Genomic DNA, 14,278 nt, shown 5'->3' with positions numbered 1-14,278 from the left:
ATTTTGTAATATGATGACGTCACGAGAACCCGCCAATAAACAGGCATGCATATTTGATTGAGCCTCCCCGTTGGTGCAATGCACATGAAAAGAAGAGGTTTAAATTGTATAAAGATGCACTTGCAGATCTAGGCATAGGAAGCATGCAATCTTGTTGAATAGGATGAGAGGAAATAAAGGAACGAAAAGAATGGATAGTTAACTGTCTTCTGTTGTCATCTTTGGCTCTCTAAAGGCTGGTTTTCACTAGCGACGGAGTCGTAGTTGGAGTCGTAATCAGAAGCGTAGAGCGGTACGATCTAGTGAAAATCAAACCGACGGAGTCAGAAGCAGAACATTGCATCCGCTTATGACTCCGTCGCTTAGTTCTAGTGAAAACTGTATTGTCGGAGTCGCAAGCAGAAGCAGAAGAATAAACCAACCACAGTGTTTGATTCCGGGCCTTGTGATTGGTTGGTTCTTCCGCTTCTGCTTCCGACTCCGACAATCTAGTTTTCACTGGATCATATAAACGACGGAGTCGTAAACGGAATCGGAAGAAATGGAAACGTTCTGATTCTTCCGACTCCGATTCCGTCGAGCTTGTGACTCCGCTTACGACTCTGATTTTCAATTTTCACTAGGTCGTAAGCACTCTTGACTCCAACTACGATTCCGACTACGAACGCCGTCGCTAGTGAAAAGCAGCCTTTTACAAGAACTTGCCGAGAAGACCGCTAATCACATGTCCCACAAAAGGCTGAGTAGTACGGCTAACCCTCTTTGCTCTGAAAAGCACACCGACCCTCTGGTAACTTTCTTCCCAAGGCTTTCTACACGACGATTTTCATTTCGAAAAGTGGAGGATACCCTGGGCGTTTTTTTTTTTTTTTTTTTTTTTTTTAGAATGGGAGAAGGAATATAAGGGAGGGAGGGCATGGTCGCTGGTTATACCGTAGTGGTCCTACTTGCGTTGTTAACTTTTTGCTATTAGAAAAAACAAATTAGTTTACGACGTTCTCTTACTGGATAACGTTATTCAACAGATAAATCACTATCCATGGGCTAGTTGGTAAGCGTTCACACTACCCCGCTTAACCAACTACTCATAGTCATGGTCTTCCTATGATTATTCAGCATTACATATCTTCCTTTTGACCAGCTTGGGTCAGTAATTGTACCTCGAACCGTGATTATTTTAATTCCCGGGTCTCCGTAAATTCCGCACAATCATATCCATGACAGCCGCGAATTGGAAGACTGGCTCATCTCTTCCTATATGACCGGAAAACGCACCTCCTCCAGCCTTCAACTTCGCTAAGCTGACTATAAAGGCTTCTCTCCAGCAATTCACCATTTTGGACATTGGAACGGATTTGACCGTTCAAGGAAATCGTGGAGGGTAAAAAAATAAACTTATCTCCTTGTTCATACACGTTTTAATTGTAAAATTTATCTTGGTGTACAAATAAAGTACAATTAGCTACCTTTCACGATGAAAGATAAAGTTACTTTTCACTCCCTTGTAGACCTCCTTTTATTCTATTGCATGGTTACTGAGAAAACTTCAGACAGAGATTTGAGTTTCAATACTCAGAATCATGTCGTTTTCCTTAGCAATAGAACTCTACGTATGGGGGAGACGAACACTAAGAATACTATAACGCCAAAAATGCTGGATATATCTTCTCTGTACTTTAAAAAACCCTGAAATTTCTAACCCAAAAGTAAACTGTTTCCAGAGGAGATTTGAGAATGACAAGGGAGGGCAGAGGTTATGGTCCACGGACCAATGGCAATCATCAGAAAGAAACAGGGGACATTTCTAAAGTACTTAACGTCGCTGAAGGAAGGAATCTATCCTAAATAAATAATATAAAACACCTTTATATCTAAATTGAAAATTGTTGCTTTCTAGCGATAACAATAATATTACAACTATTATTCGCTATATTTACACAGTCGCGAAGTAACGCAACCTGTAACCCATTATATTTCTCCGTTTTTAAGGCCTCTAGCGATCAAAGAAACTAGTGGCAACATATTTACAAAGTAAAATTCTGGCCATGAATCTATACCTTCGAAAACTGAACATATTCTTTCACAATAAATCTGAATGTTCTATGAACTTTCCCTTGTTCAAAACAGGTATGCGTGGCTTCTCTGCAACGAAGCCGACTTGTCCGTGACGAACCTGATCAATAGCCCGAATATCGTTTATTTTATTTTATTTTTTACAACGATGATATGAAACTAGAATATAACCTCTTTCACATAGTATTTTGATTGTTTTAAAGCCATATCTCGTTATTTTTACATCTTCATTAATTCAGTGCGAGTTCTCCTCGACGCAGATTTCTTCAAGATGGCTGCCACATGATTGAACTAAGACAGGAATGACAAACAGGCAACTTCTCTCCTCTGGGATCTCTAACTGCAAGCAGACCCCTCGGCTTTCTTAGTTTCAGCTCTTGTCCCTGGGCCATCCTGGAATCGCTGTTCCATGGGGCACTGGGTTCTGTTCTTGTCACCAGGTTCTCTCCGACTAAGAGGGTGACGATTGTCGATGAAATTTCTTGTTAAACGTGGAGTTTCCACATGATCACCTGACCGTCTTCTCCACCCGTCACCACGGTACAACCATCACTTGATACATCGATGCATCGAATAGCTCCTGTTATAAAGAAGGTGAGATTCAGCCACTGGGCAAGACCGGGTACGGTCTGTTCCCATTTTAGTAACTAAGAAACTCTGCTTTTAAGTCTAATAGGATCAGGGCGCAAAAAAGAGAGGGGCTTGGTGCGAGAAGGTGAACGAACTCTTGTCTTCCCGCAGCACGCTTTGCCCTTATTTTTTCGCTCGCCGTTTTACGCGGGTCTGTGTAAAGTCTTACCTTCGTGAGCCGTAATTCTGCAAACCTCCTGCACATTAATCAGATCCCAGATCTGTAAGTAGCCTGATTCACCGCCTGCAAGTACCATCTGACCATCCCATACAGCACACCTGCCAAATGAAATGATTAATTACTGTAACAGGGCATTATCCAAGACAATCCACTTGTCCTTGAGGGTTTCATTAGGCCTTATTCGAGGCCGAGAATGAATGAAATACGCTGTACTCTTTTTAAAAAAGTATATTTTTAAAGTATATTTTTAAAAACCCGACACAGAATAGCTGTTTCTGATCTCTGATGGAAGCGAGTTCCACGGTTTTCGACAGAAAATCTCCTTTTACGCCCATTTTCTGATTTAAAGACTTACGAGGAAAAGAAATCGCGTACTTTCGAGGGTGCCACATTGTGAAGTGCTTTGTAGTAAAATTTGAAAAATGATAAGCTTTACAATTAACAGGAAGTTTTCACACTTTACTACAAAGCACTTCACAATTTGAACACCCTTGTACGTACAGGAAGCCAGTGAAGAGTTAGACAAAATCGGCGTAATGTTCTCATATTTCCTTGAGAAGGTGATAACAACATATCTTTCTGACTCCATGTTCACGTGAGTGCGCTCTTTTGCGTTTGGACAACCTTGATTCACAGTTGATACGAATAAAAAAATTCTCATAGTGCTTGCACGAAATCTCTGTCAGAGAGATTACACGGCAGAGTTTACACGGCACGGCAGAGATTACACGGCAGAGTTCACACGTGTTTAACACACCTAATTTCCTCGCCGACGTCTTTAGAATACACTTCTGTTCCTGTATGAACATCCAGCACTCTCATGAAGTGGTCAGCACCACAGGAGAGAATCCGCTGTCCATCTGAAAGGTCAGCATTAAACCATTAATTTTTTTAGATGATAAACAGCTCAATAGTCAATTTCGATATATTAAAAATTGTAACATAGCTCGAGGCTTAGGGGAATAAATCAAAAGAACTTCATTATTCAATTCTCATCCTCGATGTGATTTCTTTTGTTTTGTTCCCCTAAGCCTCGGAGCCAAGTTAGAATTTTAATATATCGAAATTGACCTAATATTCAAATAAATATAATCAACCAGGGGAAAATGCAAGATTTTCGGACTCTGGCTCTTTAATTAAAGGTTAAGAAACATCTAACGACTGAACTGTATTAGAGATCTCACATTGGAACTGAGATACTTATGTCTGACTTACCTGGACTGAAAAGAACGGCATTCACCGTCTCTTTATGAACTGAAAAGAACAAAAAATTATTGTCAAAGAAATCACTCGAGCTCTAGTCCTCAAAGTGAAGTCACTTAGAAATAACTGGCTCGTTGTAAAGTTTGAAATGTGTTGCGCTAGGTGAAAGACGTCATAACATTATAAAGCAATGTAATTCTTTGATTGTTCTTGAGGTCGGCACACAATAGGATACATGTTGTGGGGAGATAAAGCGGGATATGTTGCAGCGACAGTTTTCCTCGTGTGACATGCCCGTTTATGCGAAAAAGTTCTTGCATAAAATTCAGTTGGTTTGAATTCGTCCGTCATGAAGAAGGGACAAAAATGACCCCAGTTTTCAATGTCGCATCGTGTGCACTGCTCTTGCAAACTGTCCCCGCTACAACATAGAAATGAACTAATATCAGCGTTGTGTGTACCAGCTTACGTACTGTCCAGACGTCCTATGTGTACACAGGAAGGAGCTTCACGTCCCCGCCACATGTACCCTAGCGTATAAGGTACAGTAAATATAAAGTCTGCATACGAGCCAAGACCGGAACTTATCCCGGTTATACCGTGGCATGAAGCGACTAGGAGTATTTCTTGTCCCCTAGTGTGTGGCGACCTTTAATACCACTGTTTAAACGAGTTGAATGTAACAGAGCTCAGGCTTTCACTTACTTGGGTGATGACTGATTGCTGTTTGTTGATCGATGTTCCAAAGCATCACAGTTCCTGAGTAGAACAAAAAAAAAAACCACACGATCAAAACACGTTAAAAAACTCCTCAAGAAGGACTGCAGCGTGAAAAGCCCAAAAAGGGTGCCACGGAGAAAATGGGCAAGATGGCAAATGTTAGCAAAACAGAGTTACAGAGCGTTCAGGATGCTGGCTAACTGAACACAGAAATAAATATTAAACGCTTTTGATATTATCACCAGTTGTACAGACACTTACCATCCATAGTCCCTGTTACCACTAGCGTGTTTGTAGGATCGAGGTCTACAGAATTCACCTGGAAATACAATCACAGATGAAACATGAATACAAGAGAATAAGGCAATGCACTAAAAATTTACCTGTACGGTACTTTACCTCAGTGTCATGCTCGAGCTCAGCCTGGAAAGAAAAGACAACAGAAACAAATTGTAAACAAGATGCAAAGCGAGAATAGATCAACAACTGAGCCACTCACATGATTTTAATTCACTTTGGACACATTTTCAAAATTGCCTATTTAGCAGCCTTTTCCCATCGCCCTCACTTTTTTTGTGGGAGTGGGGTGGGGGGTTGGGGGGGGGGGGGAGCTTCACTGTTATTGGGATTTGGTAACAGCCATGAAATTTTACCCACTACTTTATGAGGGTCATAACTTTACAGTAGTTTAGTTAGCTGGATAAAGATACTGGAACATTAATGAAAATACATGCAATCGTGTTTCATATTTTTTCTGACCAATTAACGAGTAAACAGGAAGCATACTTTACCAGGATTTCAGGCGGCGAGGGTTTCTTGCCATCTGGTTCAGGAAAAAACTTCCAAACCTTCAAGTGAATTAGACAAAACACACTCACAGTTATGAAAACGGGAAAAGGTATAAAGCCTTTTAAGAAATCGACTCTGTTCAAAGAAGTTAACCATTTTGTACAAGAATATTATCATCGAAAGACGAGAAAACGATACGGTTGTCTCCAAATATATATTTAAGCTTACCTTTACCGTTGAATCCCACGAAGCAGTAACTAGGATGCCATCATTCCAACACAAACATGAAACTAAAATGCAAATACAACACAAACTCGTTTCTTTATTATACCTGTTGTAAAGCGCTATTGATCTCTTTTATTGTAAAGAGCGCTATATATAAAAGAAATAAATTATTATTAATCATTATTTTAAAATACCAGAAGAAGTAACTTTAAATAATAAAAAACTATTATTAATCATTTGCTATCATAATTATAATACAATAATTGTTGGAAGACACTTGTCAAGTAAATATTTGTTTGTTTTTCTTCTACCCTTATTTTACCACAATTGTGCAACACGCTCTAATTATCAGAGCCAATCATGCGACTTTCCCGTGCTTGCTCCCGAATAAATGCCTTCCCGCGTTTGCCACCGGTTTCATGTTTCCTGCGCTTTTGTCCAGGTACGCCTTTTCCTGCGCTTTTCTCCACGTTACATGTTTTCGCACGCTTTTCTCTCGTTTGCATGTCACCCACTTTCGCCGGCGGCTGCTTTTTTCCCATAGTTGCCGCCGGTCACACGCTTCCCAACACTTTGATTTGCTCTGTGATTATTTTAGTTTTTCTCTAATTACTTTGACCAATGACAAACACTTACTTGCATCATCATGCCCCGCTTTGGTGTCTACAACCCTCCCATACTCCACAGAATAAATGTATCTGCAAGAAACGAAAAACAGTCGAAATCATTAACTCAAACTCCAAATTCTGTTGCATGTGCTTGGCCAGATTTCGTCTGCACCCTAGCACTCAGCACCAGCGGTCGGGAAACGAGCGACCCTCGAAAGTACTGTTTGGAAGTCGAAAAATGTCGCACTTCCGGTTGAATTACGCATGCCTAGCTTACAAACATGTGGCTCAATCGAGTCGCTAGTGTTTCACTTCCGCTTATTTTCATTGTCGCTAAACCAATCAAACTCGAGCCTGCAACGGAACTCTCGAGAGTCGCTCGTTTCGTCAAGCTTGCGCAGTAAGGAACGAAAGACTTGAGGAGCGACAGCCGCTTGTCTGAAACTCTGATATACAAACAGGCATAAATTCTAGACGTCATAAATTCTCAACAGTCATAAATTCTAGACGTCCATCAAAAAGACAAGAATGCAGCACTCTACTAATACACACTGCTTTCTTGGTAACCAGTTGTATTTTATAAAACCAAGTTTACAGCTACTGAAGACGTTTTAGAGCAAGACCATTTACTCAGGGGGAAGTGCTACCAATCCCACCAACAAAAGGCACAGATTGCGTACATGGGCGCCACGCAAAGGATCTTAGATCAGCATTTTTAAAAATTAACGGTTCCCGAAATAAACGAGCGGGAAGAGCGGAACTTAGGAACAGTACTCACATTTTGTTATCCCAAGATCCAACTATGATCGTTTTTGAGTCCGGCATAATGGCACAAGACGAAAGGGCCTGTTGAAAGAAAGTAAATAATGCAAATGACGAAACCGGGGACTTGCTTCCGTGTTCACGGGGTCTGGTTTTGAAATGATCCCAGCATTTAGCCGGTAGACAGTATTCAGTTTATAAGTTAAAGTTAGCCTCCGACGTGTGCCACAACATCAGTAAAACTGTCTTGTTTATACAGAGCATGTTCAGGTTTGCGGGTTCATAGAACGAGGTCGCAAAAAAAAAAAACCAAATTTGTGCACAAAAAACTTACCATAGAGGACAGATTGATTCCTCTCACTTGCTGTCTAGTTTCTATCGAGTACATCTTCAGTTGTGTATCTGAAGAACAAGAGAAACAATGTCTTGGAATAAATACCGTTCTATAGCAACGGCAGCAGCGGCAATGTCTCATTAAGTTATTGTCTGACCATCTAATGTTCACTGATAAATGAATGACGTGACGTCACGCTGATCACACTTGTTATCGTGACAAGCGAGGTAAATGCAAGACCGCATTGGCACAAACAGTATTTATTGTTTACGCGCCTTATGACCACTTCACTTTTGACCGGTTACATGCTCGTGTAAAAGGGCGGGAAAAGGTACGCACGCTTCACAGATGCCCACGCTGCTTTCCATTCAACCACAACAACCGAAAATTTCGAAATGAGGACAAATGATATGGAAATTTCCCAGGAAAGTTTTCACAAAATACGGACATTGTTGTATTTCCGAAAAGCGATGCATTCAACCGAAAATTCCTGAATAGAGGGCAAGTCAAATGGAACGGAAATTCCCAGTAAGAAATTTCCAAAAATTTCGATTTACCTCGCGAGGTTGTCCTCTTTCCGGAAATTCCGGAAAATACTGTTCCATTGGAAATTTTCGGAAATTCGAACAAGAATATTTTATCGAATGGAAAGTGCCCCTAAGCTAATAAAACTCTCCTATCCGTGGAGAAGGTAACTACACTCCACATGTCAAATCACGATAAATTAATTTTTTGTGTACCTGGGTTGGTTCCTAAATTTTTTCGCGTGTGTTAACGCTTCCACACCTTCTTGCCTCAAGTCCTGATTAGCTTGCAAGAATTTTTACCGTCAAGTAATTGTTTCTCTGTGACATTGTTTAAAATTCGTACCGGTCGTTAGATTCTAACCGCGTTGTTATATGTACTGTGGAAGGTCTCGTACCTTGTGAAACAGAAAAGACGTTCTTGCAATCCTTTGATAGTCTCACTGATGTTACAGTGCTGTGAAGAGATCACAAAAAGCGCAAGAACAACAGATTTAAGTGTAAACGTTGCTCTTAAGAGACCATAAAAGCACAGCAATAAATGTTAAAACAACACAGCTTAGGAAATTACACGGTAATTAACTAGATTATCGCGGGATTACTGAGGTTTTCAAGAAACCGCCCTCCCCGTCCCGTGGCAAAAGAGTGACGCTAAGAAAAGGAACCGTCACTCTTCAGTAAAAGGTCTAAAGAAAAGAGAATTAAAGCCGCCGAAGAAATAGAAACTGACCGATTGTAACACGCAAAGGAAAGACTCCATATAGAAGAATACCATGCAGTAACTGTTCTATCCAAAAGGAGGTTTGTTACAAGAGTAGACATGTTAACAAAGGATATGAGAATGTTGGGGTGTTTTAAAGAATGCAAGGTTTGGCCGTGGCTTGTTAAGTTAAGATAAGCTCGAAATTTAAAGGACTGTCCATGAAAACAAACCAATTTAAAGACCAAAGTTATTCTTTAACTGTTTAAAAATCCTCCAAAATGCGACTATAACTGCAAGTATTTTAAGTGGTAGTTGGTTCATGTAGAGTTCGAAGGTTTTAACACTAGTTTTTCAAAAGAACATTTTAGGATGAATTAAAGTCTGTTTAAATTCATAATTTACATGTAACATTAACAACACTGAGTCTGACGGAATGTGTTTTAGTTCATGCATTACTTGATTGTACGTAATTTCTTGAATGTAGTTACCTTCTGTGCTGCGTGAGTTGACTGTTGGTTATATTGACATTCACAGAACAAGACGAAGCATCCCTACACATGACACATGAGGTTAACATACATACAGTGTCCGTGATTCACGTCACCACAACAATCGGGGGAATAATTATTGCTGAGCCCGCGATTTTCGTCAGACGTTGCCAAGCAACATAACCCATAATGCATCATGCTGACGTTTGGGGCACTCACGAGTGCGCGGTCTTTCTTTCTTTATTTATTCATTTAGTTTCGTTTATAGCAATCAAAAGACAAGATTTAATAAAACGGCACTTGATCCCCCCGGAAAAGCATCGAAAATATATTTTACGCTTTGTCTCACTTTAAACTCATTTAATGTTTTTAATGACTGTGTTTTTGCTTTTCACTGCCTTAATCATATAAGTTTATTTCAATAGCAATCGTATTTTTGAGATCGATCAACATTTGATATAGAGTTAAAATCAAAACGTTTAGAAACTATGAACGGAGGTTACGCGCGACAATTCAAGGCAAATGTTTACAAATAAAAAAATATAGAAAAGTACTAGTGTTAAGGTTGCGGAGATTATTCGTTTTTTAACGGTTGCCTACATTCACAATTTGAAGTTGACATGATTTTATGCCAAAGCAAGAGGGAAAACGCTCATAGGAGAGAAACAAAGATATCATGCAGTTATACAGTTCATAAAAATCTTCCCAAAGTCTGAAGTAAAGCTCGTAAAATTAGAGCTAAGATTTAATGCTGCATGCACATAAGATGAAAGAAAAGGGTTGCTAAGAATGTTTAAATGTCAGATTTACAAGGAAGCAGGTCATAAGAATAAAGACTCGGAAGGACCAGATCAACTAAGGAAAGACGTGTTGGCTAGAATGAAATTCTCCAAAAGAGAGGACAGAAAAAGTATAGAAACCAGAAGGGAGAGTTTAGATTTTGTAGTAGACTACGATCATCAGTTGAGTAAGACGCGACGGAAGTTTGGTAACCAGGTTTTTACATTTAAATCGTGTTGTTGTCACGGGAAACTGACTTCGTTTCCAGAGGCAACTTGTTGGTCTTTGATGTCATTGGCAGCAAAGCGCGCAAAATTGCAGGCGACGATATTGTTACCATTGGAAAGGAAGAAAGTTGCCCGAGGTAACACCGTAGTTTTCGGGGCAAACCTTCGTCACCAAAACTCCGTCGCGCCTTACTCATCTGATAATCGTAGTACCTTGTATTAATCACGCAATCTTTCGACGAATGCGTGACGAACAGAAAGAGCGTTAGCCTATCCAGAGTTTTCGGAATTCATAATTTCCTCCCGACATCTCACAAAAATTAAGGACCATACAGACAATCATCGGGTTCACTTCCACGCATGCAAGAGAAATCTAAATGTTAATTAACATTTCATATTTGTCTAAGGGAGTTACAAAACTAGTCTTACTCTTTGTGCAGTTTGTGACACGTGGTCTGTTGTAGTTTGTCCATGTTGGTCCACTGTGAATGGTTTTGGCTGAACACTTCATCAAAATCAACTGAAATATCAAGCGGATTTATTTGGTTTTCTCTCACTCTCAAACACCATTCAAGGAACTTCATTTACAGTGAACTCTCTCTAAACGCTGGTTTTCACTGACAAAGGAGTCGTGATCGGAGTCAGATGAGAAGCGTAGAGAGATATGATATATTCTGGTGAAAATCAGACCGACAAAGTCGGAAGCAGAATATCGATTCTGCTTATGACTCCGTCGCTTATGACCTAGTGAAAACTACATTGTCGGAGTCGCAAGCAGAACACCGATTCCACTCAAGACTCCGCCGCTTATGATCTAGTGAAAACCAGATAGCCGGAGTCGAAAACAGAAGCCGAAGCCACTTTTGCTTTTGGCTCCGACAATCTAGTTTCCACTGGATCATAAGCGACGGAGTCTTAAGCGGAATCGGAAGAAAATAGAAACGTTCTATCTCTTCCGACTCCGATTCAGTCGAGCTTATGACTCCGCTTATGACTCCGATTTTCCATTTTCACTAGGTCGTTCAAGTGTTCTTACGACTCCGACCATAAACCAGCGTTAAGACGGACATTCACGTTCATTTAAAAGACAACCAAGTGAAATTCAGCCAGCTGTAAATCCGCATTACATACCAGTTATTCAACGCTTTCGAGTGGTATACCATGAAATATCCCACGAGTCAATTCTTATTTTCTCGGTACATACAATAGCCTTTATGCGAGTGTGCACACCAAGAAAATACAAGCGACAAGTGGAATATTGAAGCCGCGCACAAGGAGGTCGCGAAAGTAACTAGGAAAAAGATCTTTACCAATACATGCAAACTACGGTTAACTGAAAGTTAAGTAAACCTTTTGGGTTAATTTTCTTCGAAAGCGCCATCATCCTTACAGTCATCAGTGACATATGATCAATGTTTCGTGGTGTTAACCTACCATTAACTTTGATGACTGGTACATTGCTTGCACTCTGCGTGTCTGGTTCAGTGGGACTCTCTCCATTCAGTACACTGCTGCTGATGGGTGTGGGGTTGTTGCTGGAGTTAGGGCTCGCTCCAGTTACCTTTCGATAAACAACATGTGAACCCATTCAATCTAAGGCTCAAAATAAAGATTCTCCAAGCTGATATCTCCTTTTCTCTTGAAACTTGGTGCTGAGAATTTGATGAGCCAATAGAACAGTGTCTCATAAATTATGATTTTTTTTTTTTACTTTCATGTCTTCTCGACAGATATTTTCGTAACAATAAGGCCCCGAACACAACGCCGGAGGAATTTGAAAACGGAGCTTTATTCCTACGGTTAGGCCTACCGTCAACACTAATCCGTCACGAAAACAAGGCGGAGCTTTTCGAAAACGCTCATTAAACCGGAGGAATTTGAGAACGCCGGCTTTTCGTTTTCGTGTGGAGTTCAAACATTTTGAAAACGGAGCTTTTCCAAAACGATGACGTCACGATAATCATGTGATTTCCCTGCCCGAGTTTTCCTCAAACACAAATCCAAAATGACCGCTGATTGTTGCGTTTTCAAATTTCACCGACGTAGTGTGGACGGAAAAAATTTGATGCGTTTTCAGAGTGAAACCTCCGTTTTCAAATCCCTCCGGCGTAGTGAGGACGGGGTCTAAGTTTATTGCCGTAATTTTATTCTATTGTATTATTATTTATCACACTTTATTTTAGAATTTTTAGCGCCTTCTTCAGTCATCAATTCATCCGTTGAAGACTGCAGTTTACGCAGTAGCCAGAGACCGTTTTTAAATTTTATTAAAGTGTCAAATTGCGGTAACAATAATGATTTAAATAAATAGCAGTTTTCTTTACCAGTTTCTGTGGATGAGGGTTTGTAAACAGCTGTTTAGGAGTTTGTCCAAATTCCAGGATCTGCGCTTCTAAAGAAGCTCGCTCATTTGGGTCCTCAATCCTGGCACATGGAAGAAAACAGAAGTTTGTTCAACAATAAACTCGCTAACAAACCAGCAAACATCAATTTATTACAACCTTACCTGTCAAGGTCCACAGCCCCTTCGTATGTTAGGTAGTAGAACACTGAAATGACAGAAAAAAATAGTGTTGCTCTCAAACTTAGCAAGAAAAAAAGCATTATTTCACGTTGTTGTTTTGCAGAGGACGGCAACGAAATGTACCAGGAATTATAACGCACGAGACAGCCATTTTATTACTCGAAAAAAAACTTTTGTCAAGCAACGTTTCTGTTACCGTTGTGGTCGTGTTTTATGAGATTAACCGTTTCTGGTTGGTTCGGTTTGTTTTCGTGCTCTATTGGGGAAAAACCGTTTTCGGTTGGTTTGGTTGATCAACTTTTTCAACCGGCCTCAAACCAGGTTGAAATGGTTGAAAAAGCATTTGCGTGTATGATTATATGTGTCGCGTGATTGTAGCTCGCGTAACGACTATTTCCAGGAGTTACCGCGTTTCAACCGAAAATGGTTAGAAAAGTGTTCCACTGAGAAAAGGCAACCGTGTCAACCCAAACCGGTTACGTTTAAAACGGTTGATCCCAATAGAATACGACCTTAAACGCCCTATTATGATGCTACAGTAGCGCTTACCGTTGTCTGCTTGCCATGCTTCGTGTCCTCTTTGTTTATATCCAAATATCAAGTCTATCCAGTGATGTAATCTCTCCGAGACAAAAGGACACTCAAGAGCTTCACGGTTCTTTTGAATGAAATCCCCTGGATCTAATTCATAAGAAAAACAAGTACATCAGATCTAAAACGTAAAAATAATAATAATAATAATAATAATAATAATAATAATAAAGATAATAATAATCTTTATTGAGCACTTTTCTAATAATAATAATAATAATAATAATAATAACTTTATTTATCCTGGTAAAGACCGGTCAGTCGATCAAGATATAGATTGACTGGTATTAATCGGTGACCAGTATAAAAAGCATCAAAAAAAGACAATAAAGAATTACAGGCATAGAATTTACAATTACATATCTAAAAAGTATAAATTATATACAAAAATTTAAATTTAAATTGTACAAACGTAAGTATTGTTACACCATTCCACAACATAGCGAAACCAGATTTTCTTTTTTGTTTCTCTAGTTTATTTCTCAGTCTCTGGGCAGAAACGGACGTGGTGAATGTAACGCATCACGTGTCACGTTTTCCCGTCCCATAAGACAGTATAAAGAAATGTTTGGTACGATGTAAAAAATCCTGATCACGCGTTTTTGACAAAAAAATCTAAGTCTTAGGCCTTGACGAAACTGGGAAAAATCGGGTGTCGCGGTCTAACGGGAAGAGTAGAAGCTTAAATAAAGGGAGAAACATCAGTCTTAATCAAACGCTTTAACAACCCTCTCAATTCCAAACTTAGATCATTCAATTCTTCTTCCACATTGCCGTACACCTCTTTGACTCTAGCGGTTATGACAATATGGTGGCACATGAAGATAATTCATTTATCCAGCTGCGCGTGAGAGAAAACCTCTGGTACCCTGGGTACTAGTTAAGGTGAAAATTTAGTTGTTGTTGTTGTTGTTTT

At 39.8% G+C, this 14,278-nt stretch overlaps 1 protein-coding gene across 5 annotated transcripts in view; it reads right to left on the bottom strand.

The window, feature by feature from the left end:
• Window positions 1–887: 887 nt before the first annotated feature.
• LOC110047902 (protein FAN-like) overlaps window positions 888–14,278 on the bottom strand; it is a 30,541-nt gene continuing 17,150 nt past the window's right edge. For 4 of the 5 annotated variants that reach the window (XM_089297911.1, XM_089297913.1, XM_089297914.1 and 1 more), the window contains 19 exons: window positions 13,321–13,452; window positions 12,754–12,796; window positions 12,572–12,671; window positions 11,682–11,808; window positions 10,677–10,767; window positions 9,241–9,303; window positions 8,448–8,506; window positions 7,526–7,593; window positions 7,208–7,275; window positions 6,458–6,519; window positions 5,825–5,886; window positions 5,599–5,655; window positions 5,207–5,230; window positions 5,069–5,126; window positions 4,793–4,846; window positions 4,100–4,138; window positions 3,642–3,744; window positions 2,873–2,982; window positions 888–2,653 (listed from right to left, as the gene is read on the bottom strand). In XM_089297911.1, the coding sequence (XP_089154037.1) occupies window positions 2,559–2,653; window positions 2,873–2,982; window positions 3,642–3,744; window positions 4,100–4,138; window positions 4,793–4,846; window positions 5,069–5,126; window positions 5,207–5,230; window positions 5,599–5,655; window positions 5,825–5,886; window positions 6,458–6,519; window positions 7,208–7,275; window positions 7,526–7,593; window positions 8,448–8,506; window positions 9,241–9,303; window positions 10,677–10,767; window positions 11,682–11,808; window positions 12,572–12,671; window positions 12,754–12,796; window positions 13,321–13,452 (1,415 nt within the window). In that variant the 3' untranslated portion in view covers window positions 888–2,558. The remainder of the gene's footprint in view (window positions 2,654–2,872; window positions 2,983–3,641; window positions 3,745–4,099; window positions 4,139–4,792; window positions 4,847–5,068; window positions 5,127–5,206; window positions 5,231–5,598; window positions 5,656–5,824; window positions 5,887–6,457; window positions 6,520–7,207; window positions 7,276–7,525; window positions 7,594–8,447; window positions 8,507–9,240; window positions 9,304–10,676; window positions 10,768–11,681; window positions 11,809–12,571; window positions 12,672–12,753; window positions 12,797–13,320; window positions 13,453–14,278) is intronic. The other variant, XM_089297912.1, reaches the window with a different exon arrangement.

This window comes from Orbicella faveolata, unplaced genomic scaffold (assembly GCF_042242905.1).
Source record: "Orbicella faveolata isolate gen_17 unplaced genomic scaffold, um_ofav_v1 contig_3, whole genome shotgun sequence".
NCBI classification, from domain to species: Eukaryota; Metazoa; Cnidaria; class Anthozoa; order Scleractinia; family Merulinidae; genus Orbicella; species Orbicella faveolata.
The sequence above is the reverse complement of the archived record's forward strand: the minus strand, read 5'-3'. Positions and strand labels throughout refer to the sequence as shown.